The sequence below is a fragment of the Sitophilus oryzae genome, unplaced genomic scaffold (assembly GCF_002938485.1).
Source record: "Sitophilus oryzae breed Bouriz unplaced genomic scaffold, Soryzae_2.0 scaffold_377_pilon_pilon, whole genome shotgun sequence".
In the NCBI taxonomy this organism is placed as follows: domain Eukaryota; kingdom Metazoa; phylum Arthropoda; class Insecta; order Coleoptera; family Curculionidae; genus Sitophilus; species Sitophilus oryzae.
In genome coordinates this window covers 177594-202777 of record NW_022146948.1, presented here as the reverse complement: position 1 = coordinate 202777, position 25184 = coordinate 177594, and the positions used below count along the sequence as shown (strand labels likewise).

General features: G+C 30.9%; 1 protein-coding gene across 1 annotated transcript in view; it reads right to left on the bottom strand.

Moving 5' to 3' along the window:
* Window positions 1-7649: 7649 nt before the first annotated feature.
* LOC115885209 (calcium/calmodulin-dependent protein kinase type II alpha chain-like) overlaps window positions 7650-25184 on the bottom strand; it is a 137909-nt gene continuing 120374 nt past the window's right edge. The window contains exons 11-14 of the mRNA XM_030904037.1: window positions 20376-20451; window positions 16881-16975; window positions 16707-16821; window positions 7650-8868 (exon numbers count right to left, since the gene is read on the bottom strand). Coding sequence (XP_030759897.1) covers window positions 8733-8868; window positions 16707-16821; window positions 16881-16975; window positions 20376-20451 — 422 coding nt within the window. The 3' untranslated portion in view covers window positions 7650-8732. The remainder of the gene's footprint in view (window positions 8869-16706; window positions 16822-16880; window positions 16976-20375; window positions 20452-25184) is intronic.

Sequence of the window (25184 nt, the reverse complement as noted above, 5' to 3'; positions counted from 1 at the left end):
GGTATGGGAACGGTTTTGTAAAATACTGGAAACGTAAAATTTTGACGTTTTCTAAATTTCAATACTTCTATTAGTGTTCTATTATAAAATTTATCTTTTATGCATTTTTAATGTCCCTGTTCTCTGCTTTTACGTTTGCTTCTTTTTTTTCAATGGAGCTTAATATTGAAAAGTACTTTATTAATAAACTGTTAAACTCGTTAGACAACTCAAGTGAAGATTTGCAGGTACAATATTAAAACAGATCAATAATAAATAAACAAATCTAATCAATATTTATATTTTGATAGCTTACAAAACATTCACGATTACTTGTTGTCTTGTTTTTCATGTTTTCTTTGAATGTTCCTGACTTTAAGAAACAATGGCTGCATGTTAAGTTAAATGGTCCTAAAAAGTCATTCTATTTAGTTAATGAAATTTATTTACCTTTACTGCCTACCTCCATTGCTTTTGGATGTAAATACAAATTTTAGAAATTAATGAGAATTTTACTCGAACTTCCAATATTTGCTTGATTTCTGTCACATAAGCGACATTGATTGACAAACAAAACTAGAAAAATCAGCCTTCTCCCGCTGGCTTTGAATCCCGCTGGTTACTTTGGTTGACAGTTATAACTGAATTTTTCAGGAACCGTGTTCCGTACTAAGGGAAATTTCAGGAAACCCATAGAAACGGAACATAAAACCATAACCAAGGTAAGGAACGGAATACACCCTAAATAAGTTACCTAATTGTGGTTATATTATTCCCTGTAAATATTAAATATACAGACTATAAAACGTTTATGCTTTAAATATCCAGTAGCAATACTTCTGTAATTACTTTAAATAAAGCTTTATTCGATAAATAGGACATCGTTGAATTGATGTTATAACATTACTAAGGTTTGTCTTTTGATTTCGATTTCTAAAGGTATTCAAATATATTTAAGTGAAGTATGGATTTCCTTTACACTTTGATAATCAAGAAAAGGTATACTAAAATAGAAAAGAAATTAATCTATTATAATCTCACATCAATTTTTATTTTTTATTTCGTAATGTTTACCATTTTGTAATTAGATATGACAAGCCAACTTAAAATAAAGTTCTGTACTTGTATTTTGAAACTAGTTTATAATTATTTTTTGCGGTATACTTTACCGGTCCACTCCAATTTATTAAAACTAAAGTTTTTTGCATGTTAGAAATAATATACAGAACCAAGTTTTAGTTGGGTATAATATTTATTATTTTTTTGATTATTTAATTATTCCAATTTTTTTTATGTAATTTATATTATATAAAATATTCATATAAATTAATAGCTTCACTAACGACGAAGCAATTATTTATACAGGGTGTTTCAAAAAACATGTGACATCTCTCGTAGGGAGATTCCTTACGTAAAAATAAAATTTACTTTTTATATCTCCCCACGGGATATGGCACGTTTTTTGGTACACCCTGTATAGAAATTTTATTAAAAAAGTTATTAAAAAGCTTGACCTTATCTTTGTGTTCAATTTTAATTAAATTTCAAAGTTACATCATACAATCTTGATTAAATAATGAAACCCGACTAAACTTTAATATACCGTCTTTTTAATTACCTATTAAACCATTCCCGGGGAAATTATGCTACATATAACAAAAACTTTTTATGTATTTTTATATTTATAGCCATTTTCAAAGACGTAGTAAATAATAAGAAAACAATGTATATATTTTTTATTTCAGGGTTAAAAGGTTGGCTTGAATGAATATTTTATATTTTGATCTCTAAATTCAACTAACTGATATGTGAAAGCCCAATAGAATTAGCAAAATTATAGTTAATAGTAGTATCTGATGTGGACCTGTAAGTAGACGTGACACAACAGTATATCAAATATCCAAATAAGAATTATTTTAATCTTACTTAAGCATAGTGCGATATATACTATTTATATTGTTTAAATTACTTTCTATACACTGAAAAAATCTGTATTATCTAGTATAATAAATAGATATAAGAGCATGCCCTAACTGTAGTACGTGATCAATCATTTACAGCTACTCTATAAGAGTTAAATAATAATTTCTGATCACCTTATACAGTCAAACATACACTGGGATTTTTTATTTCGAAAATAAGATCAAAGTAAGTACAGAGCCTAAGTTCACTAAGTACCCCAATCAATAAGGCAGTACAGCGAATAGTATTCCAGTTGTATTGGCAATTACGCATATTTTCTTAAAAATCTTTGGGTGGTCAAATACAGAATACACAATTTTTTACAAACGTAATATATATAGATTCATTCTATTTGATACTGTTTGTCTGAGTATTTATTTATATTGAGTATTTTGTTACCTCTAAAACAATGAGTACGGACCGGGTGGTATTTAATAATCTGATATTTTAGAACTAATATTTAGAACTAACAGTTCGCAACTGTTGTTACTTTCAAAAAATAACAAGTATCAGAAATGGCTCGTGACGTTAAATTTAGGTCGCCGAAGAGGTCGCCGAATTTAGGTCACTCAAGAAACTCTACTAAGTTAACAGTTGTTACTTCCAAAAAATAACAGGTTCACACCTGTTATTTTTTGGAAGTTTCGACTTTACGACGAACTCGACTTTATATAGGAAACAAAGTTTCCTATATAAAGTCGAGTTTTTACTAGGCTCGCAAAAGTTGTTTAAAAAAAATATTATATGAAAATAAAAGTGTCGTGAAGTAACAGGATTGCAATGTAAAATGGAGTTCACCGCTCAACAAAATTGTACGTAGCCTTCAAGTAAGCGAGTAGTTTTTATTTTTTTGTTTCTTAAAGCGTCAATAACAGTCATAAGTTTTTTTGGCAGCGTTGTAACTGTAGGGTTGTAGACATACTCTCTCTCTGAATTTTAAAAAATGTTTATACCTATGTGGCAGATTCATCTTTCCAAAAAATCCTTTGTGGGTATTTCGCCACTGCACTGCAAGAAAATCTACAAAATAAAATAATTATTTTTTGTAAACACTTCTGCGTTAAACCTAAACGGACGCTGCTTGTCAGAAGTTACGTTTACAGTAATACAAATTTGCCTAACAAAGCAAAAAAAAATGCTTAACGTTTCGGAAAGTTATCTCTTTCCGTCGTCGGAAGCCAAAAAATACAAAGAATAAAGAAAAAAACTATTTAAAATATTTAAATTCAACTATTCGAGAACACTTTACTTTTTTAAAACAGATACGTCTACAAGAAACCGTTGACGTTCTGTTAAAACGATATTTTTAAAAAAAAATGTCATTGTTAAAAAAAATGTCAATGTCAATGTTTAACAGAACGTTAAGCATTTTTTTTGCTTTGTTAGGTAAATTTGTATTACTGTAAACATAACTTCTGACAAGCAGCGTCCGTTTAGGTTTAACGCAGAAGTGTTTACAAAAAATAATTATTTTATTTTGTAGATTTTCTTGCAGTGCAGTGGCGAAATACCCATAAAGGATTTTTTTGGAAATACTGAATTTAGTTTGCTTTTTTTATGGTTACTAGTAGAGGATTGCATGTAGATATAGATTGTGGGTATATGCACTGTCATTTTTTTTATTAGAGTATACATTGTTCTATTTGATATTTCGACTGTTTAATAATAAAATCAATAAACAACCAAAACTTCTTATTTAAATTAGAGCTGATATTTTTGAATAACAATAAAAACACAGTTCCTCCTGTCATTTAGAAGAATCAATTTTGTAAACCTTTGTAAATGAAATCTCATATATTTTTAAAGGATGTAAAGTGTTGTTAATTACTTTATTAATACAATACAATTTTATTCATTATATTTTAAAGTAAACAGATTATGTTATATTATTGTAACAAATTAGGTACAGTACTGTAATGGCACATTATTATAGGATTAACAATACATCCCGATAGGATAATTCCATCTATTTTTGAAAATAAAACCAAAAATATTTTACTTGAATGAATCTCTATACTAGGTTTATTTATTAAATAGATTAATACTGAAGTACTTCACAGTACAAAAATAACTTTATTACAGTGCATTCTGTATATGACTACATTGAACATTACTGAGAGCATCAAACTCAGACCAGAAAAAGTTTATGAAAAATAAGAAACGATGCACCATTTAGTACACTTTATATTTAACTAAGCTAATATTTTATGTACTTACATCCATTTTGGTGTGCTGAAAGTAGATTGATTTGCATTATACAAAATGTGTGGGTCAACATTTACCCTCCTCAATTTCAAAGTTTCTAACGGAAGAAACTATTCCAGTTTTAGTCAGAGACAAATATTTATAAATGTATACGAAGAAAAAGTTAATATATTAAATTCGTAAATGTTGACATATGTACACCATCAACGATCTTTTTCTTCTCAGAGATGTCAAGAAATTATAACTACTATACAGGGTGGCGCCTCTCATACGTCGCGGAGGCTCCAATGAGAACGACAGTTGTATTGAAACGAAATTTTGTGAGCATATGTAAGGTTTATGACATATTTAACATTTTCTAGAAATAAAGAACAATTTTTAAATTACAATAAAAGCTACCTAAATTGGAATTTACCCGGTATAGCCTAATATGTAGTTAAATTAACTATTGTACTTTAAATCAAATTAAAACTTGATCCAAAAAGTTATACAGGGCGAGACAAAATTAATATTGAAAATTGGTCACATTTAAAAGCATGTTACTCTCCTATTTTAAATGGAACACCTAGTATATTATTCCGATATTTAATGGAGAATTCATGTCTCTTCAAAATACTATTAAGGTTGCCTACCTCTCAAACAAAAAATTTTCTAGATATTTTCATATACATGATTTTTGATCTGAGTAGATATGTATTATTTGATAAAATCTAGGTGGCTGTGATATGTCTGACGTTACTTCAACATAGCTGTCTAATTAGTCCAACTTTGACAACTATTTATCATTTTGTGTCAGTTAAAACAAAAAAAAAAATCAGAAATTTGCCGAAAATGCAAACTTATGCAGTTACCAATTAATAGAATACTTGAATGCTCCTAATTTTATCTAGTCTAGTTTTTTTATGGGGATATGTTAAAGACAGTGTTTAGAAAACTCGACCAACTAGTGTCGACAACATGAGAGAAATTATTGTAGCTGCTTTTCGAGGTAGAACTCCACATATGCCTTTTAAAATGAAAAGATCCTTTTGAAAAGACAATCATTTTATGAAGTTAACAACAGGAAAGGGAGCGTTTTAGCTAATTTTTGTCGCATAATTATAGGTTTATATCTAGTTTTAATTCTTTAATAATTAAAATATGTTTTAAACGCGTATCTTTTTATTACCTTTGAGAATTTAGTCTACAGTCTTTAATTTTTCTTAAATTAACAAAAGTTATATCACACAGCCATCTAGATTTTTTCAAATAATTAAGATTTACTGACGCAAAATCATAAAAGTTAAAATATCTGGGAAAATCTTTGTCTGAGGGGTAGGCAACCTTAATAATATTTTGAAGATATATAAATTCTCCATTGAACACCGGAAAAATATACTGGGTGTTCCATTTAAAATAAAGCAGTAACCTGCTTTTAAAAGTGACTAATGTTCCATATTAATTTTGTCTCACCCTGTATAACTTTTCGGGTCAAATTTCAATTTGGTTTAACATACAATGGCTACTGTAATTAAATACCAGGCTATACAAGGTCAACTAAAATTTAGGTAGCTGTTATCTAAATTTAAAATTTACTCTTAATTTCCACAAAATGTGAAATATGTCAAAATCCTTAGATTTTAGGTATATGCTTGTTAATAAAACTCACCTTTAGTTTTTTCCTAGAATCCGAAAATCAATTAATATATAGGGTGTTCCATTAGAAAAAACACAACTTTGATGTGTAGCTTTTTTTGGAGACACCCTGTATTATTCTAAATATTTTTATAAAATGCTTTCAGTTAACCTACATATCAAAAGCTGCGAAAATTTAATTTCGATATAAACTACCGTTCTCCTTGGAGCTACCGCCTATGAGAGGCGCCACCCTGTATTTATATTTTATAATATTGATTTGTAACAGTTCCAGATATTTAGAATAAAATAATTCTTCATACGATATAAAAATGACTAGAATAAATAATAAATAATTTTCTTGATTAGGCACTTAAAGCACGACACAAAATTTATACGTATATCTTGAGCCGTAAGGGTTTAGATAAGGTTGCGTTGTCTTGTAAACAAGGGCTAAAGCAAGTTTTTGATGTACGTAACGCAACATTTGTATTCCTAAATTGATTTGTGAAACACTGTGATTTTGCTGAGATTTTTTAAAACTGAAAATGCAAATTTTTATTCCATTGATTCCATATTATAGAAGTAACACTAAGGGCTGGCCAAGGTTAGTCTTGGGTCGAGATTTCCGTATGTAAGAAGAGTACATGCGTTTATAATGTACTGAACAAAGAGATGACAGTAAACACGTTGCCAAACGTATGAAATAAACCGAGAAACTGTGCACATCGCTAACAGATGTGGAAGGGGATATAGCAGATTATTTGTCGCAGTTGACCGGTCGACTCAATTAATACCTCAGTCAGTACTTAAAGTTCTAGGGAAAGGTGTACGTCATGCGTTCAGCTTAACGATTTAATTACGTCTCGTGATCTCGTGATACTTAATTTGTTTATTTATTAACGAGTCGTTGTAATTTCCCCTATAGCTTGAATTTTTTTAAGTGCAAGCTAGAAACACTTGCATTTTTGGTAAAAATAAGTGGAATTGAGTGGGTGTTCGATAGTAGTCGCGCTATTAGAACTCTGAATTCAAAAATCGATATCTCGAAATCTATTACAAATAATAGATTATATTTTTTCAAGAACTTTGTTCATATTTCTGCTGTATTTTCTTTGTAGACAATATGTAAAAATCTTTATCAATAAAAAGATTACACGATTGCTGAAAATTGCTATGCTCTAAAAGTAAATGGATGGATTGAATGGAAAAACAACCTTAACGAATTTTTCTTATGTAAACATATTGTAAAATATCCGATCTTGAAAATAAAAAAAGTTTCAATATCTATAGTGGTTCTTGAGTTATGGCCTTAAAAAGTTGAAAATAGGGCCATTTTCTGTTACACAGAATGAAACGAAAAAACGGAAACAGTTTCAGGTCAATACGTATGTAAAAATTTGCAAAAATATGTTAAACGATATGTGTATATGTCTTTGGCCGTGCTTTAACTGTTTATTATAGAGAATGTTTCAAAAAACTTGTGAAAAACTTTAAAAACCTTGTTAAAAATAAAAGGTAGATTGTTTCATTTACTTTGAGTCTACGTTTATATATAGAACCCTTTATTTTTAACCATAAAATCAAGTTTTTCACATTAATTTTCAAACTCTCTGTATTTATGAATTGGTTATTTTTAACTCTTAAGATAATAACTACTTTACCTTTTTATGCTTTATATATTTTTGAGTTTCGTAGATATAAAAGGTATTAATTCTATCCTCAAACAATTTCTTTCATAATATTATTGTATATGAGATACAATTATTAAAAAAAAAGTATTTTTGATTTTGTATTTTTTAAAATGTTTAGTTATAAAACATAATATCTTGATAATATAACAACGTATGTAGGTAGTAGAATAAATTTAAGAGTAAGAAAAAAAAACAGAAAAAATCCAGTGGTTTTCAAAACTTAAGCAAAAAACATTTTTTTTTTATTTTCAAAGTTAAATAACTCTTCTATTTTGAACTTAGGTAAAGAGAACATGTATTTTTTTTATCGAGATCTACCAGTTCTGTAAATATTTGCAGTAATTTACAACTCACCCCTTTATATCTGTCTTAAAAAATAATGTATATATTATATACTATTAATTAATATACAAAGCACAAATGTTACTTTATATTTGTATTTGATAAGATAATGTTTTTAACTAACGAAAAAAATTGTTGATGGCACAAAATTGCTAGCTAATAATACATTTTTGGAGATAATACACCAACATACTGTTTCGTACAATTGTATAGTATGTATAAAGCTTAAAATGACAAAAATCAAGATTCTGAGAGTCATTACATATTACCACAAAGATATTTCACATTTAACTAAAGTCCTTAATGGATTTTCTGTAAGGAGAAATCAATATGTAAAATTATTTTATAATATTTAAAATAAATTATATCATTAATTTCTTACCATCTTGGAGGTTGTATATTTCTTAAATAGCAATGCAGTAATTCGAGTATATTCAGAACTGTTTTAATAATCAATCTAAAAAATAAATATTAGATTATAGAAAACCACAAAAAAACACCCGGTATGTAATTATATCTATTATATTATTATATATAGATAAAATACTTTCGAATGAGATGAATAAGGCTTCTGATCGTTTTTATCAGAAACAATTTGAACAACTAAAACAAGATTCTTCATACACAAAAATATTCATTTATGAATATTCTTTTCTATATTTCTGAGTTCGAGTAAAAATTATCAATCTATTCCAAAAAAATGGACCACACTCGATGACTGATAGGAGTTGGATAGAGAGCAACTTAAATAAACTTCCAAAAGGCCATCAGTATTTCAAATCTCGAAAGACTGCTTTTTAAATTATCAGTAGATATTAAATTCGTACAAGACTATATTTGAACAATTTTACATATTGAAATCTCGGAAAACTTCATACTATAGACTCGGTCCTCAATCGCACCCACTGACAATAGAGAAAAAACAATTCAAAAGTTTTATTTATGCGAACTAAATCCGAATGCCGCTCCTCCGTCTCCGCCACTGCGATGGAAATGGACGTTCTGCCATTTGTTGTCTCTCTTGTGCCATACGCGGCTCTCCTCCGATTGGTGCGTATGAGCTTGACCATGTCTATAGAAAACAAAAATAACATTTGAATCATTTGAATTCTTCATTCACCGGCAAAAAAACCGGCCACTAAAAACTAGTCCCAAATTCAAAGTTGGATTTCTCGAGAACCACTCATTATATTTTCATATATATTTTTTTTAAATTTTAAATTAATTCCTTAACGGACACTACGTCAGAAAATTTTATTCCGAATTTTTTTTGAGCATGTACAGGGCACAACAATAAGACGAAGTTTTTTGACCAAACTATGTAATACCCTATAGGGTGCAGCAGCAAATCAAATCACATTGTAGCCTCATCTTCTGTGAGCATTTTGTTTTTTTAATCACGACATTATCTCTGTTTGTATTGGAGATACGCTGCTTTAAAAGAAACCTTTTTACCTAAAACTTAGTCCATTATCCTAGGACTTTAGTCAATTGCTCAATATCCCAATTCACATGTAAACGAGCAAACTGAAGACGTGCTCGACGATGTCTTGGAAGTAGCTGGGGTCCTGTGGCAGGCCTTCTTGCAGACAAGCTGTTTTCTTTTAGTCTTCGTCGGATTGTTCTCTCACTGACTTGAGTTCTACGCACGGCTTGTAGCAGATGTTGATTCTGAAATGCTGTAATTCTACGATTCGTAAAGTATTCAGGACAATAAAGCGGTCGTTAATTGCATTTGTCTTCCGTTTTCTTCCGGAACCCACTCGCCTGGTGAAATTTCCCGTTTCCATATACTGATTCTAGGCATCCTGGACTGTTGTTCGAGGTATAGCCAGGGTATCGGACACAAAACGTTGACTTCGGCCATTCTCAATTAAAGCCACAATTCGAGCAACAAACACAGATAATGGCATTTTTTAATTTGACAAATACTGATACATACACATATTGCAAATACTCATAAATCCGTTTTCACCTATGTCGCCTTGATTCTTCTTCTTACGACGCCGTCTCCTTTCGAAGGTTGGCGATCCAAATAGCTAACGTCATTCTAGATACAGCCATACGAAATATGTCGATTGATGAGCAACCAAACCATCTACGAATGTCCTTTAGCCAGGAATTCTGGCGTCTGCCGATAGATCTTTTGCCCTGGACTTTGCCTTCAATTATTAATCTGAGAAGTTCATACTTTTTACCCCTCATTATGTGGCCTATGTAGCGTGTTTTTCTTTCTTTGATGGTAAGCATGAGTTCTTTCTGTTTTCTCATTCGATTAAGAACCTCCACATTTGAAACTCTTTGGACCCATGATATTCTTAATATACGGCGGTAAATATACATTTCGAAGGCATCTAGTTTTTTTTCTAACGATATGTCAAGAGTCCAACTCTCACACCCGTACAGGAGAACTGAAAAAATGTAGCATCTGACCATGCGTACCCGTAGCTCCAAACTCAAATCTGACCTTGTGAAAAATTGTCTCATATTTATAAATGTTTTTCTAGCCTGTTCTATGCGGCTTCTAATTTCTTTCTTCGGGTCGCATTGATCATTTACAATACACCCCAAATACTTGTATGAAGACACTTGCTCTACTGGGTCACCGTTGATATCCAGGTGAATCTGCACAGGTGTTTTGGTGAATGCAAGAACCTTCGTTTTTGTGGTATTTATGAGGAGACCGCAGTTTTCACTATGCCGAACTAATTCATTCATTAGCCTCTGCAAATCTTGTTCATTCTCGGCCAGCACAACTGTATCGTCGGCATACCTGATATTATTGATCACTTTCCCGTTAATCTTAATTCCACATTCGATTCCTTCTAGAGCTTCTTTGAAGATAGCCTCTGAATATATATTAAATAAGAGCGGTGACAGCACACAGCCCTGTCTTACACCTCGTTTAATCGTGATTTCTTCTGACGATGTTCCTTCAATTTTAACCACTGCGTTTTGCTGCCAGTAGAGATTTGTAATCAATCGAATTTCTTCTCTATCTATTCCGGTTGTTTTGAGGACTTCTAAAGTTTTTGATGGTTAACGCAGTCAAAGGCTTTTCTATAATCTATAAAACAAGCGATTACATTGACATTCATGTCTCTGCAACGCTGAGTGATAACGTTTAATCCGAATAACGCCTCACGAGTACCTAGGCCACTGCGAAATCCAAATTGAGTTTCGTCTAGTTGGTATTCGCATCTTTTATAAATTCTGGTGTGAATTATTCTTCGCCTTGATTAGATATATCGCCTTGATTAGATATACATAAAACTTTCTGCCTGCCAAGCATTTTTTCGAGACGTTTGTTTAAAGCAGCGTATCTCCAATACAAACAGAGATAATGTCGTGATTAGAAAAACAAAATGCTCACAAAAGATGAGGCTACAATGTGATTTGATTTAGGGCAAAAAACTTCGTCTTATTGCTGTGCCCTGTATATGCTCAAAATAAATTCGGAATAAAAATTTCTGACGTAGCATCCCTAAAGAAGGAATTAATTTACAATTTATGAAAAAATCATCAAAATCTAATGAGTGGTTCGCGAGAAATCCAACTTTGAAATTGGGACTAGTTTTTAGTGGCCGGTTTTTTTGCCGGTGAGTTTACTAGTAATTTTCTTTTTTATCTTCTGATTTAATTAAATATACTGGGTGGTGCATCGTCTTTACAAATTCTGTACTGTCCAAACATTGGATCCTCTATTAATTTTACAGCTCAGTCGTACATAGGTTTTTTAAAGTTCTGCCTATGCTGAATACACATTCCAAATTTAAACGATTTTAAATCATTTAAAAGAAATGCATATTATTAAACTAAAACTGAACAGGTAATAATGCAAAACCAGTAAAATGTCAACATAAACACCCCGGCACAAAATTCCGCCACCCTAATATTTTGACTAAGTTGATGTTTCATAACTTTTTAATTTGTAATCCGATTTTTATGACTGCGGTATTAGTTATTAGATAAATTTGTTGGCATTATCTTTTATTATTTTAATGGCTTATATATTTCGGTTAGGTGGGTTTATACCGAGGTAAATGAAAACTTTGTTTTTTTGCAATAAATTCAAAACACCTTGTGGAAAAAATGGGACGGGTGTTTTGGATAAAAAAACACTTTCCTGTAATCTTAGATGTATTCCTAACATTTCGTTCTTTCAATTATCCTATTATCTCTATTCTTTTATGAGCTACACATTTTGAAATAAACTACTGATATTTTTATAATCTTGAATTTGTTGAAAATGGAGCCATCCTCAATGCCCATCGGTATATTGAGGATGTCCTCCAAGAAGTTGTTCCATTCGCTCCTTTCATTGAAAATCAGTTTATACTGATGCATGATAATGCCAGGCTCCACGTTGAGTTAGGAGTACGAGTAGTTTAGCTTGATATTCATCAAGCTATAGATAGATATTCATCAAGCTATAATCAAGAAAGAATAACTACCCTTATTCATTCGATACGACGAAGACTTCGAGCTGTTATTGCTGCGAGAGGTGGACATACACACTGTTAAAATTATTATAAAATTATTGCCCGGTGCCCGGTGGCGTAGAGGTACAGGCTCTCGTCTACCAATCTCAAGGTAGTGGGTTGGAATCCTACACCCGGCATTTCATCAGCCGACTATTTTTATTAAAATAAAAATAGTTTGGGTACCTAGGTCTACTCAGCCTTAAATAAGTACTTGGGATTCACAATCCTGAGGTAATAATAGGCGGTTGAAGCGTAGTGCTAGCCACATTATCTTCCTTGTATACCGAACGGGTCTAGCGTGGCAAGCTGTACCATGCTACTCCCAAGGCATTCAATGCTATATACGGGAGCTATTATATTATTATTATAAAATTATTGTTTTTGTGAATAAAAGAATTTCTGAATCAATACTTTACTTAAAAATGTGTAGCTCATAAAAGAAGAGAGACAATGGGATAATTCAAAAAATGAAATGTTAGAAATACATCTAATATTACAGGAAAGTGTTTTTTATCCACAATGCCCGTCTCATTTTTTCCACAGAGTGTTTTTAATTTGTTGCTAAAAACAACGTTTTGATTTACCCCGGTATAAACCTACCTAACCGAAGAATATAAGACATTAAAATAATAAAAAATAATGCCAAACAAACTACTAAAAACAATTATCGCATATTTTCTAAATGTTAATTTGAAAAACAAGACACTTTGAATTCCCTGACTTACGATTTTAAATAGGAGGGATACTGTGAAGGGAAATTCGATAAATAAGTCTATGCGCTAACCTGTAATTTTTAGTCGGTCGACTATTTAGTTGCAAAAGTGAAAACAATACATACTTATGAATTAGTTCGGACTATTTGATTGCATGTGAGGGCGGCTCCATAGGAATATATCGGTTACAAATATGCAACTAAATAATCGGCCGATTAAAAGTTGCCTGTCAGCGCACAGCCTAAGGCTACGCAATGTAATCGAATATTGGGCCGATCGGCTTCATAAGAATGTATTGTTTTCACCTTTGCAACTAAATAGTCGACCGACTAAAAATTACATGTCAGTGCATACCCTAATTATTCCAAAAAAAACTCACAAGAGAAAGGCAGAAAAACGCATGCTTCATATAGAAATATGTAATAATTACTTTTATTCAAATCTGTGATAATTGTTTTGAGTAGTGTATTTATCTTCATACTGATACCATAATCATAAACATTGGATTACAAAATAAAAAGTTATGAAGCATCAAAGTTAGTCAAATTTTTAGAGTGGCGAAATTTTGTGCGGGGGAGTATAGCTTATGTTGTCAACCTATAGGGAAATTATTATAATAACTTTGGTTGCACAAATACGACCACCAGCAAACTCCATAAGAAGACGCATGGTGTCATTGATGACGTGCATCCAAAGTTGCTTTAATTTCCCTATATGATTTTATCATTTATCAAATATAATTTGTTACTGTCTATATTACGAGCCCTGACAATTAAATGTTCGGACAAACAAAAATTTATTAAAAATCTTTCTTTTAATTAACTGAATTATTTACATTTAATAAATACATTAAAAATATATTAAAATCTAACAATTCTAATGAGTATTTAAATAGTTTAGTTTCTATAAACATTAAAATAAACTGAAGGTCAATAAATAAACAAACATATTGCACAATATCGTGACAACTAAATGTTCGGACACTTTAAAAAATAACTGTTCTAATATGGCGTTACATCGCCATGAACTTTTGCAACCACTGCAAGTCTGTTTGGCATTGTTTTTATTAATGATTGACATATGTCAGAGTAAAATTTTGCCATAATTCACTTAATATCATCGTCAAATGGGCAACAGTTTCTTGGGGATCGTGGCACAATTTTTGTTTTGTTTTATGCCATGTACCTATGTTTATGTCTCGATAACATTAAGGTCCGGACTGTGCGAAGGCCATGAGGGGACCTTGATGTTCATGTCCCTAAACCATTTTTTAGTAGTTTTAGCCGTACGGCATGCCCCGCCATCCTGTTGAAATATAAAATTATTGTCCTGGTCTTTAACAGAACAGTTGGTTACAAGGACCTTTTCACTTGACACAAGAATATTTTTCAAAATTTTTTGAATTTTTGACGCATCAATTATGCCTTCTACCACCTCATACTTTTCTGGGCCTATTTTGGACATACACCTTCAAATCATAATGCCTTTAGGAAATTTTACTGTCCTTTTGGGGCAATCTTTATCAAATAGACACTCTAGCGGTGTTCGATTATATTTATTATATCGATATTAAGTTGGCTCATGTGCACATGTAATGCGTGCATTTGCGATTGGAATAATTAGCGTCGGATTGGGAAATAATTAAATATTTTACGTTAATGTCATTTTTGTAGTTTGTGACATCAGAAGTTCCAATCCAACGCTGATAATTCTAATCGCAATCTGCATGTTCAAGGATTACATCTGCACGCATGCATGATCTTTATGAAAGATGGACAGTGGAATTTCCTAAAGACATTATGCTTTTAGAGTTTATGTTCGCAATGGGTCTAGGAAGGTATGAGGTGGTAGAAAGGCACTACTAATGTGTCAAAATATCAAGAAATTTTGAAAAACAATTTTGTGCGAAGTGCGAGAGACCTTTACCAGGATGTGAATTTTATATTTCAACAGGATGGCGGGGCATGCCAGACGTCTAAAACTACTAAAAAATGGTTTAGGGACATAAACATCAAAGTCCCCTCGTGGCCTTCGCACAGTCCGGACCTTAATGTTATCGAGACATGTGGCATAAAACAAAACAAAAATAATTGTGCCTCGATCCATGATCCCCAAGAAACCGTTGACCATTTGACGATGATATTCAGTGCATTATGGCAAAATTTTTAGTCTAGCGTATGTCAATCATTAATCAACAGTTATTTTTTAAAGTGTCCGAACATTTAGTTGTCACGATATTGTGCAATATTTTTGTTTATTTATTGGTCTACACTTTATTTTAATGTTTATAGAAACTAAACTATTTAAATACTCATTAGAAATGTTAGATTTTAATATATTTTTAATGTATTTCCTAAATGTAAATAATTCAGTTAATGAAAATAAAGGTTTTTAATAAATTTTTGTTTGTCCGAACATTTAGTTGTTAGGGCTCGTACTACGTTATAGTACCTACGCTTAGTATCACTGAAATGTATTTTTGTAATTTAAAAGGAAATGGAGGTTCGAATGAGGCAAAAGCCTAACGTTTGAAAAATAGAGTTTTGCATTGTTACCTTTCCAATTTTAATATAAAAATAGATGCAGTTTTTCTTAAATTACTTAAACTCGGAAAAAACGAAACCGAATTAAAATTAACTAAAGATAATGCAAATTAAAAAACTGTTTAAAATTGGAAAGCAGAACTTTGAAAGTCCTTCATTTACAAATTTGCGAAGCGTGGCACGAAATTCCACATAGCCACTTTGAAAATCAAGATGATAAAATGGCGTTACGTGAAGAAATTCTTAAAGAAATAAATATCCTTGAAAAGAGTTATTTTGGCACAAGAACAGTTTTTAAGTTAATTATTAATTTAGCGCGATGGTGCTAAAAATATATCGTTAAATGTTACACGGTTTTATTGTTTTAAAATTTAATACAGAGGTCAAATAAAATTCGCATGAAATTGCCTCATTCTTATACGCTTTTTATTTTTATAGTTCAAAATATTTTGTGTTGCTGGATTAACAAAAGTTTAATATTTAAAAATGGACTGTTTTTTTAGTATTTTCTTTCTACTTATTAATGTTTCAGAGTTAACCTATTTGTTCGCTTAGTTATCTATTTGTTCAAAATTATTGATTTAATTTATTGCAAATAAGTATTGGATAAAATTTTAAAGGAAGCAATGCTCTTTCTTCAAAATTTCATTTGCATTAGATTGATTTTCCATGTAGCAAGTGCCTTTGGTAAAACTCTCTAAAAGACTTGCGGCAATCTCTATAAGTCTCTTAAAAAATGTGTCTTGAAGCAAGACCAAAACCAATGCTGAACCCTACAAGACTAAAACCAAAACTACTTATAGACTGCAAGATTAACGAAGTATTGCCTTGGTCTTACATTTGCTCATCACTAAAAGATATTTGTTTATTAAATATACTATAATATAATATAATATATAAAGGGAACCATAATAATGTACATATAATAACTTATATAAAAAAATAATATTAGTAATATAACTCAATATAAATCTTTTATAATAATCCACTAAGTATAGAGATGGAATCATACATTGGTAACAATTAATAGAAATCAAGATGTCTCCTATTAAACACAAAAGCAAGAAACACCAATGTGAACACCGAAAAAATGTAATATCAATACTGTTGTAGCATCGCGTTATTCTGCTTACTGGTTTTAATTTACTTAAAAAAGTAGTTTACACTTACTTGTCCATATATTGAGTGAGTCTCACGTAAGCTATACACGCAGCATCTTCTCCCAAAAGATGGACGTGGGGATTCAAAATTGTAGTGTTTACAGCTTTGCAATTCTTTCCTAGTACTAGAAGAAGAAACATAATATTATTACGTTTATTTATAAAATATCGACAAGTAGATTACCATTATCGAAATAGAATTTATGGAAATCCATTCCTTCCACCAAGTTGCCCATAGCCTCTGGTTCGAAAGCTGTTAGATGAGGATCGCATATTTTCCTAAAATAACATAGAAAAACTTTTACAAACATTACTACCACTAGTTATGTTTCTAAATCTAATATTTTACGTATTATATTTTTAGAAAGATCATAACAAGGCAAATAAAATAAAAAAAATTGTTCAAGTGCGAGTCGGACTCGCGCACGAAGGGTTCCGTACCATTCATTATCTATACAACATTAGATACTATATTATTATAAACTTTTTTTCCGATTTAGCTGAAAATTTGAATGCGCGTATAAGTAATTAAAAACAAAATGAAGAAACACGTTACTAAAAATTGTATTAATCAATAATAAATATATAAAAAGTAAAAATAAATAAAATATGTAAAAGTATGTAAAAATTAAAAAAAAAACGATTAAAAAAAGTCGCCTTGACTAGGATTCGAACCTGCCTTACTACGGCTCCAACGTCATAGCAGCGTAAAGTCCTAACGCTTTAACCACGCGGCCACCGAGGACTTGAAAGATTCTATGTAAAATTCTTACTTAAAAGATAATGTTTAGTGAAAGTATGTTTTTATTTATAAATATTTATTTAATTTTGTTTTTAGTATCTGTTCTTATAGCGGCAACATAGATACATTATCTGTAAAAATTTCAACTGTCAAGCCATAACGGTTCATACGATATACCTTTGTGACAGATATGAAAGACAGACCTTTGTGACAGACGGACGGACGGACAGCGAAGTCTTAGTAATAGAGTTCCCGTTTTTACCCTTTGGGTACGGAACCCTAAAAACGTACAGGATATCCCATTTAAAAAAATAAATAAAAATGTTTAGATCATATTTCAAGAATGACAGCTAACAGGGGAAAACTAGTATTCCACTATACCGAGGAGGGAAGTGTTTCACTACTGTCGAGAGATTGATATTGTCAATCGAGACGCGTAGCGTCGCGATTAACTAAATCTCGAGACAATAATGAAAACTTTTCTCCGAGGTTTGTATACTATTTTATTTAGAACCACATCAATAATTAAAAAATAGGGACAGTATTTTATTTTGAAAAAAAAATATTATTCTCAGTTAGCTTCGTTTTTTTAGTTCTTGTTTATTTTTGTTGATGTTAGGTAAGTATTTAATAAAGATATTACACGAATATTTTGCTTAATTAAATGAGGCGAGAAATAAGAAAAACCGAGTGAGGAAAACGGGTGAGGAAAATGGATGAGGGAAATGAGCGAGGGAAATGGAAGAAGGAAGAAATGTAGATAATTTGACACTTTCAAATTTTTTAAAAGTCAGTAATGTCAGTATTACCATATGTGGCTGTAAATAAAAAAACTTTATTTAATAAAAAACTTTATTTACAACCACATATATGTAATACTGACATTACTGACTTATTAAATTATCTATATTTCTTCCTTCTTCCATTTCCCTCACTCGGTTTTTCTTATCTCAGTTAATTAAAAAAAATATTCTTGTAATATCTTTATTAAATACTTATCTAACATCAACAAAAATAAACAAGAAGATTAACAATAACAATTGAAGATTTATATATATTCTATGTTATATATATTCGAAAAAGCGAACGAGAAATTCAAAACTGTCACTTAGTTGTTTGTTTTGCTGTTGAAGGTTTGCGCCATAACAACATAATGGTGCGTTTAGACTTGAGCATGCACGAGTTGAACGTGCGCGCACGGCATTCGTTCGCGCTCTCGGCTCTGTTCAAATTAAAAACTTATTTTTCGACGAATGAAGTGATCCATTTGTGCGCGCACAGCAGAGTTGTATTGGCGAAAATAATGCACGACCAATAAATAATCGAGGCTGCAGTCATTGTTATGCACAGCTTAATTATTAAAAAGGAGAAAAATCGAAAACATCGTCGCTGGTGGCAAACCCAAATTTTTAGAAATCGATATAATTTACTGCAACAACGTAGTGTCTGAGGAGGGCTATGATAAGTTCAAAAACTTTACAAGAATGACCAGACCCGACTTTGAATATTTACAAAATTTAATAACACCAAAAATTACGAACAAAAGATACAAATTTTAGAATAGCAATTTCATCAATATCGACATATTCAATATTAATTTTATTTACAAGATCTTGCCATGCGTTTTTTTTAATAATACAAAGAATAAATAAACAAAATACGAGTAGCGGGAAAAAGGGGCCAATAAGAATAAACCCTACATATATGCTTATTATCTGCATTAAGTTCATCAGACCGAAGGGAACAGCCTTCGACGACCGGTTTCGGAGATTTTTCTCCATCATCAGGCCGACTTTGCTGTAACCCTCGATCTGACCAACGAAAAGCAGAGAATAGCATTTGAGTACAAAACGTACTACTATGGTGAGAGTGCTAGACGCTCTACGCCATCTAGCGGTAGCTATGACAATCACAGATCGTACCGCCAAAATTAAAACCAGCGGCCTACTGGACAAACATGCTTGCTTCATCCTGATGGAGAAAAATCTCCGAAACCGGTCGTCGAATGGCTATTCCCTTCGGTCTGATGAAGTTAATGCAGAGAATAAGCATATATGTAGGGTTTATTGGCCCCCTTTTTCCGCTACTCGTATTTTGTTTATTTATTATATATACCCTACCTAAGCCTTCTTAGCTCCATCTACGGTAACGTGGATGAAGCAAGCATGTAAATACGAAGAATGTTTAACATCCCATAATATAGGCAACTTTTCATATTCTTCAATTAATAATAACAAAGATTCATTGATCCACTCCATAATTTTAATAAAGAAAACGAAAAAAAATCACGTACGCACGAACGCAGACAAAACAAATTGCCGGTGCAAACTGAGCGTTCGCGCACACATAGAATCCCTTTGAGCACGGACAAAAAACCGACACCAGACGGCTCACGTTCGCGGCTGCTCGCGCACAGACAGATTCAGATTGAGCGTGCGCGCACAGCCGTTTACACTTGAGCATTCGCGGAGAATCAGTGCGTGCGTGCTCAAGTCTAAACGCACCATAAGGTAAGCGAGATACGAGGGGAGTAGAAAAATGCAACAATTTCAAGTTTGTCCTGTATTTCAGGAACTAGTAATGTAATGAGGGCTAGTAGAGTAATCTGAAAACCGCATAATTGTATTTCTACTTTTAAAAGAGAAACTCTGTAAACACACAAAAATGGGACACCCTGTACAGAGAAAATTCATTACTAATACATTTGACGCGTTACTGGAATATAACGGAGAAAAAATAATTTTTTAAATTATTTAAAAATATCCAAGAAATAAAAAAAAATATTAAAAATATCCACTAAAATGATTAAAACAAATTATTATTCAAATTAGGTACTTAAAACCGGTATATTCGGGTAGAACTCAGAGACACATGCCTCAGAGTAACGGTCACCACAATAATGATTGTATTTTGAATTATAAAATGAGAAATACTCACGTATATGCTTCAAAGTCTCCAGTATTAATAGCTTCTATAAGCTGCTCTGTCATCTTGATGATTTCTTGCCTTCGAGCTGCGAAAGAGAAACATAATTAGATATAAAGTGACGAAATCAAAGAACAAAATCAACAAACACCAAACAAATACAACAGCTATAACAGTACCACTACTTCAACAGGTAATAATTAAGTACCACTGGTTTATAAGTGAAGAACAGTGAAAAAAGGCTTGTAAAAGTATCAAAATTCCATGCATAAATTATATTGGAGAACAAATAATCAAGTGAACTTAAACCTTAAGTGTCTCTATTTACCTCGATTGTACAGGTACCAGCAATAAACATACAACTTACTTTGATCAATTTACATTATAAGAATTAATAAAGTAATTTAAAGTAACCAAAATCAGTAATTTGAAGGCCCTCTCGTAAATATGAGTATGACAACAGTGTATTTCTTTACAAGACAAATATTAATGTTAGAAGCTTTATCAGATAATAGCTAAATTCATGCATTATAGAGCAGCCCGAAAGCAACTATGCAGAAAAATAGCATTTTAAAGTAAAATTACAGGCTTCCTATACAGTAATAAAGGACCTTTATACCTGTGATTATCCTAATTGAAATGCATTACTCATACTCACAACTCGAAAGCTTATCTTTATTCAATAATACAGAATAAATTGCTCTGTTTATGTTTTATTAGAAAATATTGATTTCTTAGGCCAATAAAAAGGAATAACTAGTGTGTTGGTGGAAATATCAACCTTTTGTATACGTGTTGTTTCAACTGTGTAATAGTTCAACCAAAAGATTATTCTAAATTTTGTCTGTTTCAATATAAAATTATAAATAAAATTCAATGCTCTTTCTAAAATACTTCACAACAAAGATCTGTTCCAAGAAATTTTGGTTACAAGTTACTGTAGCAAGCCCACTTAGTTACACTATTAGGAAATGGAAAATTAGAATAGTGAAATACGCTACGTTGTTTTCATTCCAGTCAACTTGTTACTTCAGTCCTATGATTAGCCTATAAGTTATTAAATTGTTTACTTTTCAATTAAACTCTATATAAACCTGTCTGATATTTTCTTAAATTATCAAGAGTAACTACTTAAAAAAATAAAGAAGGGTCAGTCATAGTCTCTGATATTATGAATATTTAAACCCATAGGCTACAAAGGACTACTACAAATATTTCTAAGTCTTCTTTACCTTGGGAGGTAAAACAAAAATCATACCTGACAATTGAGAATTTGTCGATAGTTGTGAAAACGGCTTATCGGGACACACAATCCGTATTTCTATATGCAATAAAGCGTATTGTTAGTTTAAGCATGCTTATTAAATTATCTAGTGGATTGCTCAATAAGAATCTTGAAATATAAGTTTAAAGCTATCAGTTATTTGATTATATAGTCATTTGAACTGTTAGATCTCTATTTCTAATCTTGAATTAAAATAGCATGCCACAGAAAAATAGTTCTATATAAATTCAAACGATCCACTAGATAGTTCAGTTTATTTGTTGCTTTCTGTTTTAATAAGGAGCATTTTTGTCGTTAAGCAAGAATAGTAATAATTTAAATATTATAAGCAATTAATGAATAAAATTAACGACAAATAAAAGTAGAAAAATGTTACCTTCTTTTACTAATTGCTCCAAAAAATTTATGAGAAATTACAGGACATTTATTTAATTCAAATTATGATTGTTTAAATAAATGGGGATATTAAAAATATTCTAAAGGTATTTATTACATTACCATCTATCTCGTTGGAGTCCAATCTGTGATATGCCACACTTTCATCTACGGTTCGCATGCAATTGATTAGTGTAAAGCAACTTATTGTTAACAATTTTATAATAAAATTATAGTGATTGTGTAAATTTAAAATTCATGCATGTTAAGTATCTTTTAGGACATAGTTATAGCAATTATTGTCACTATAACAGATATATGAAAACATACAGTCTGTTGCATTCTCAATATGAATGTAGGAAATCCCTTGTAAATTTTAAAAATGCTGAATAAGTTTTCCCCATATTATTTTACAGAAAAATGTATTTGAAACTTTTTAAAGAAAACTTCTTAAAATAAAGCAAATTGTTTAATAACTTCCACGAATTCCTTTTTGAGTTATGCAAGATTAAAAAAACTAAATTAATTGAAAAAATAATCCGGTCGTGATTGGAATAACAAACATGGCACCTTCAGATTCATTTTTTAATGTTATATTGACTTTATAAGTATCAAACATAATTTGTAAATATGAATTATACAACAAAAAATAATTTAGTGGTATTATGGAGGAAATAGTCTACGCGCTGTCAAGGATTTATGTCCTGTATATTTTCCAAAGAGGCCAGAACAGTTATTAAGGGCTGTAAATATAGAAAGAAGAAGAATAATATTGATAAGGATCAAGAAATAATAAATGAAAATGAATTAAATATTCTGTGAGAAGATGGAAGCGGAAGATGAAAAACAAGTCAGTACCAGAAATAGTCGAAAAACATTGTACGACTATTTGTTGAATTTTGGAGAAGCATAAATCAAAGTCATTTAAATATTCCGAACACCAAAACAAACTAGTACTTAATTTTTCGAATGGTTTAATAAAACAAATCTTTTAAAGCAGTGTCTTTACTTATCTACGAAATATATTTGATTTTTTAAAGATTCTATTATGTTTACAGTTTACAGTGTACTTTTTGTAACTTTTCATAGATATTTTTGACAGGTCTCGGTACATTCTGTAGAAGAAAATCATATGTGATATAACTTGTGATTGTTATGTTTGTTTGATCAGGACCGGATTATTTCAAATTTTCGCCTAATTTAGTATTTTGTATCTCTCATAACTCAAAAACGAGTATAAATTATTCAAAACGAACAATTTGATTCATTTTAACGAGTTCTTTAAGTAGTTTCAAAAATTTTTTTCTGTAAAATAAAATAGAGAAAACTTATTCATAATTTCTTTGGTTTTATGACAAAAAGTCCTATGTTGAAACTTTAGCGTTTTTCTTGTAACATAAAATATGGCAATAAGTTCTAAGATCTATAAAAATCATATGGTTCCATTTGGCAATTTAAGCTAAACTGTACCTTTTTGAAGCCATATGGAACCATATGATTTTTGTAGAATTCTCGAAATTTTGGCCAAAACACGTTTTTCGTGTTACAATAACATCGCAATAAGATTTCAACATAGCATCTTTTGCCACAAAACCACAGATTTTTAAAATTTACATGGGATTTCCCTTGTTCAGGTAGGCGATACAACACACGGAATGTAGATATGTGGTTTATAGTATATGTTTGATTAAATTGTCTTATATATGCATTATTTTAACAATAATAATCATAGTACACTGTGTATAATTATGCAGCGACTGCACATGCGGCAGTCGGCGATTTCGAGCGCTCGCCTTCTTGCTATCGCCGAGCTCTGATAGCAAGAAGATGAGTGCTTGTTCTCGTCGCCGATCGAGTCGCCAAAGAATTCATTTTTCTCAAAATGTCAATAATAAAAGAGTTTTTCCTCTTGTAAAGATAATCTTGTAAAGATAATTAAATTTACAAAAAAGAAAACTCTTAGTGGTTTTCAAAATATGAGCAAAAAAGTATTTTTTTTAATTTTCAAAGTAAAATAACCCGGTTATTTTGGACTAATTTGACAACAGTAAAGAAAAAATATGTTTCTTTTATCGAGACCTTATATACCAGCCCTAAAAACATTTGCAGTTATTTCAGACTCACCCTCTAAAATGGCATACGGTGTTGTTTCAACTATTTATAAAATATAAAAGAAGCACGTAGAACTAGCGTTTCAAAATTGACGAAGACAAATTTCTCAATAGCTCTGTAGGTAAGATAAAGCGTTAACTTTAAACAAATCTTTAACATTTACCTTTTTGATTTTTAATTTAGAATAGACGTAATAAAAAAAGCATTATTCAATCTGTGTTTTCTCCAAAGAGTCATATTAATCTACAGACTAAGATTTTTAGATATCACCATCTTTAATTTAAAAAAGAGACTGAACATTTCTTTTGGATTTTGCAAATTTTTTGCCTGGTATGGCAAAAAGATCAAACAGATTACTCACTTTCGTTCTCTTTTTGTATAATTTCATTTCTTTTCTTAGAAGAGGGCAGTTTTCTTATTAACCTTGTAGGGTTGAATGATAAAAACTGCCCGAATAATCATGACAAATTACTACAGAAAAAAAGCAAGATTTTTCGGACGTTAGAGAAGGATCACCCATGAATGAAATACGAAAAACGTATGATAAAAATTTAAAGGTTGGCCACAATCCCAATAGTAATCCAAGATACCAAAAAAAAAGAATGTTTATGTATTTGGTTCAGATTAAATATAAATATGGTATACCTGCATGTATTTGAGGTAAATGTCAAGAACTTTTATAACCAGTTTTCTGTTAAATGATAGTTTATTCTAAAAACTCATTATTTGTATATTAACAAGTTATTTAAGCAGCTTTAATTCATTAGATATAAGAAACAAACCAAAATTCCAATCGAACAAAGTTTTATTTAAAATTAAACAAACTCAATGAAAACAGATATTTTGTAGATTGTTTTTGATATGCTAATAATAAGTTAAACTGTTTCTATACAGGGTGGACCGAATTGTATTCGGGAAACTTCTGCAGCATATTCTGCAGATAAAAATAAGTAAAAAAGTTCGTATATAAATTTTTGTCCTTAAATGCTTCGTTTCGGAGATACATGGTGTAGTAGCTTCATTTTGATTTCGATTTTTTCTAAATAATT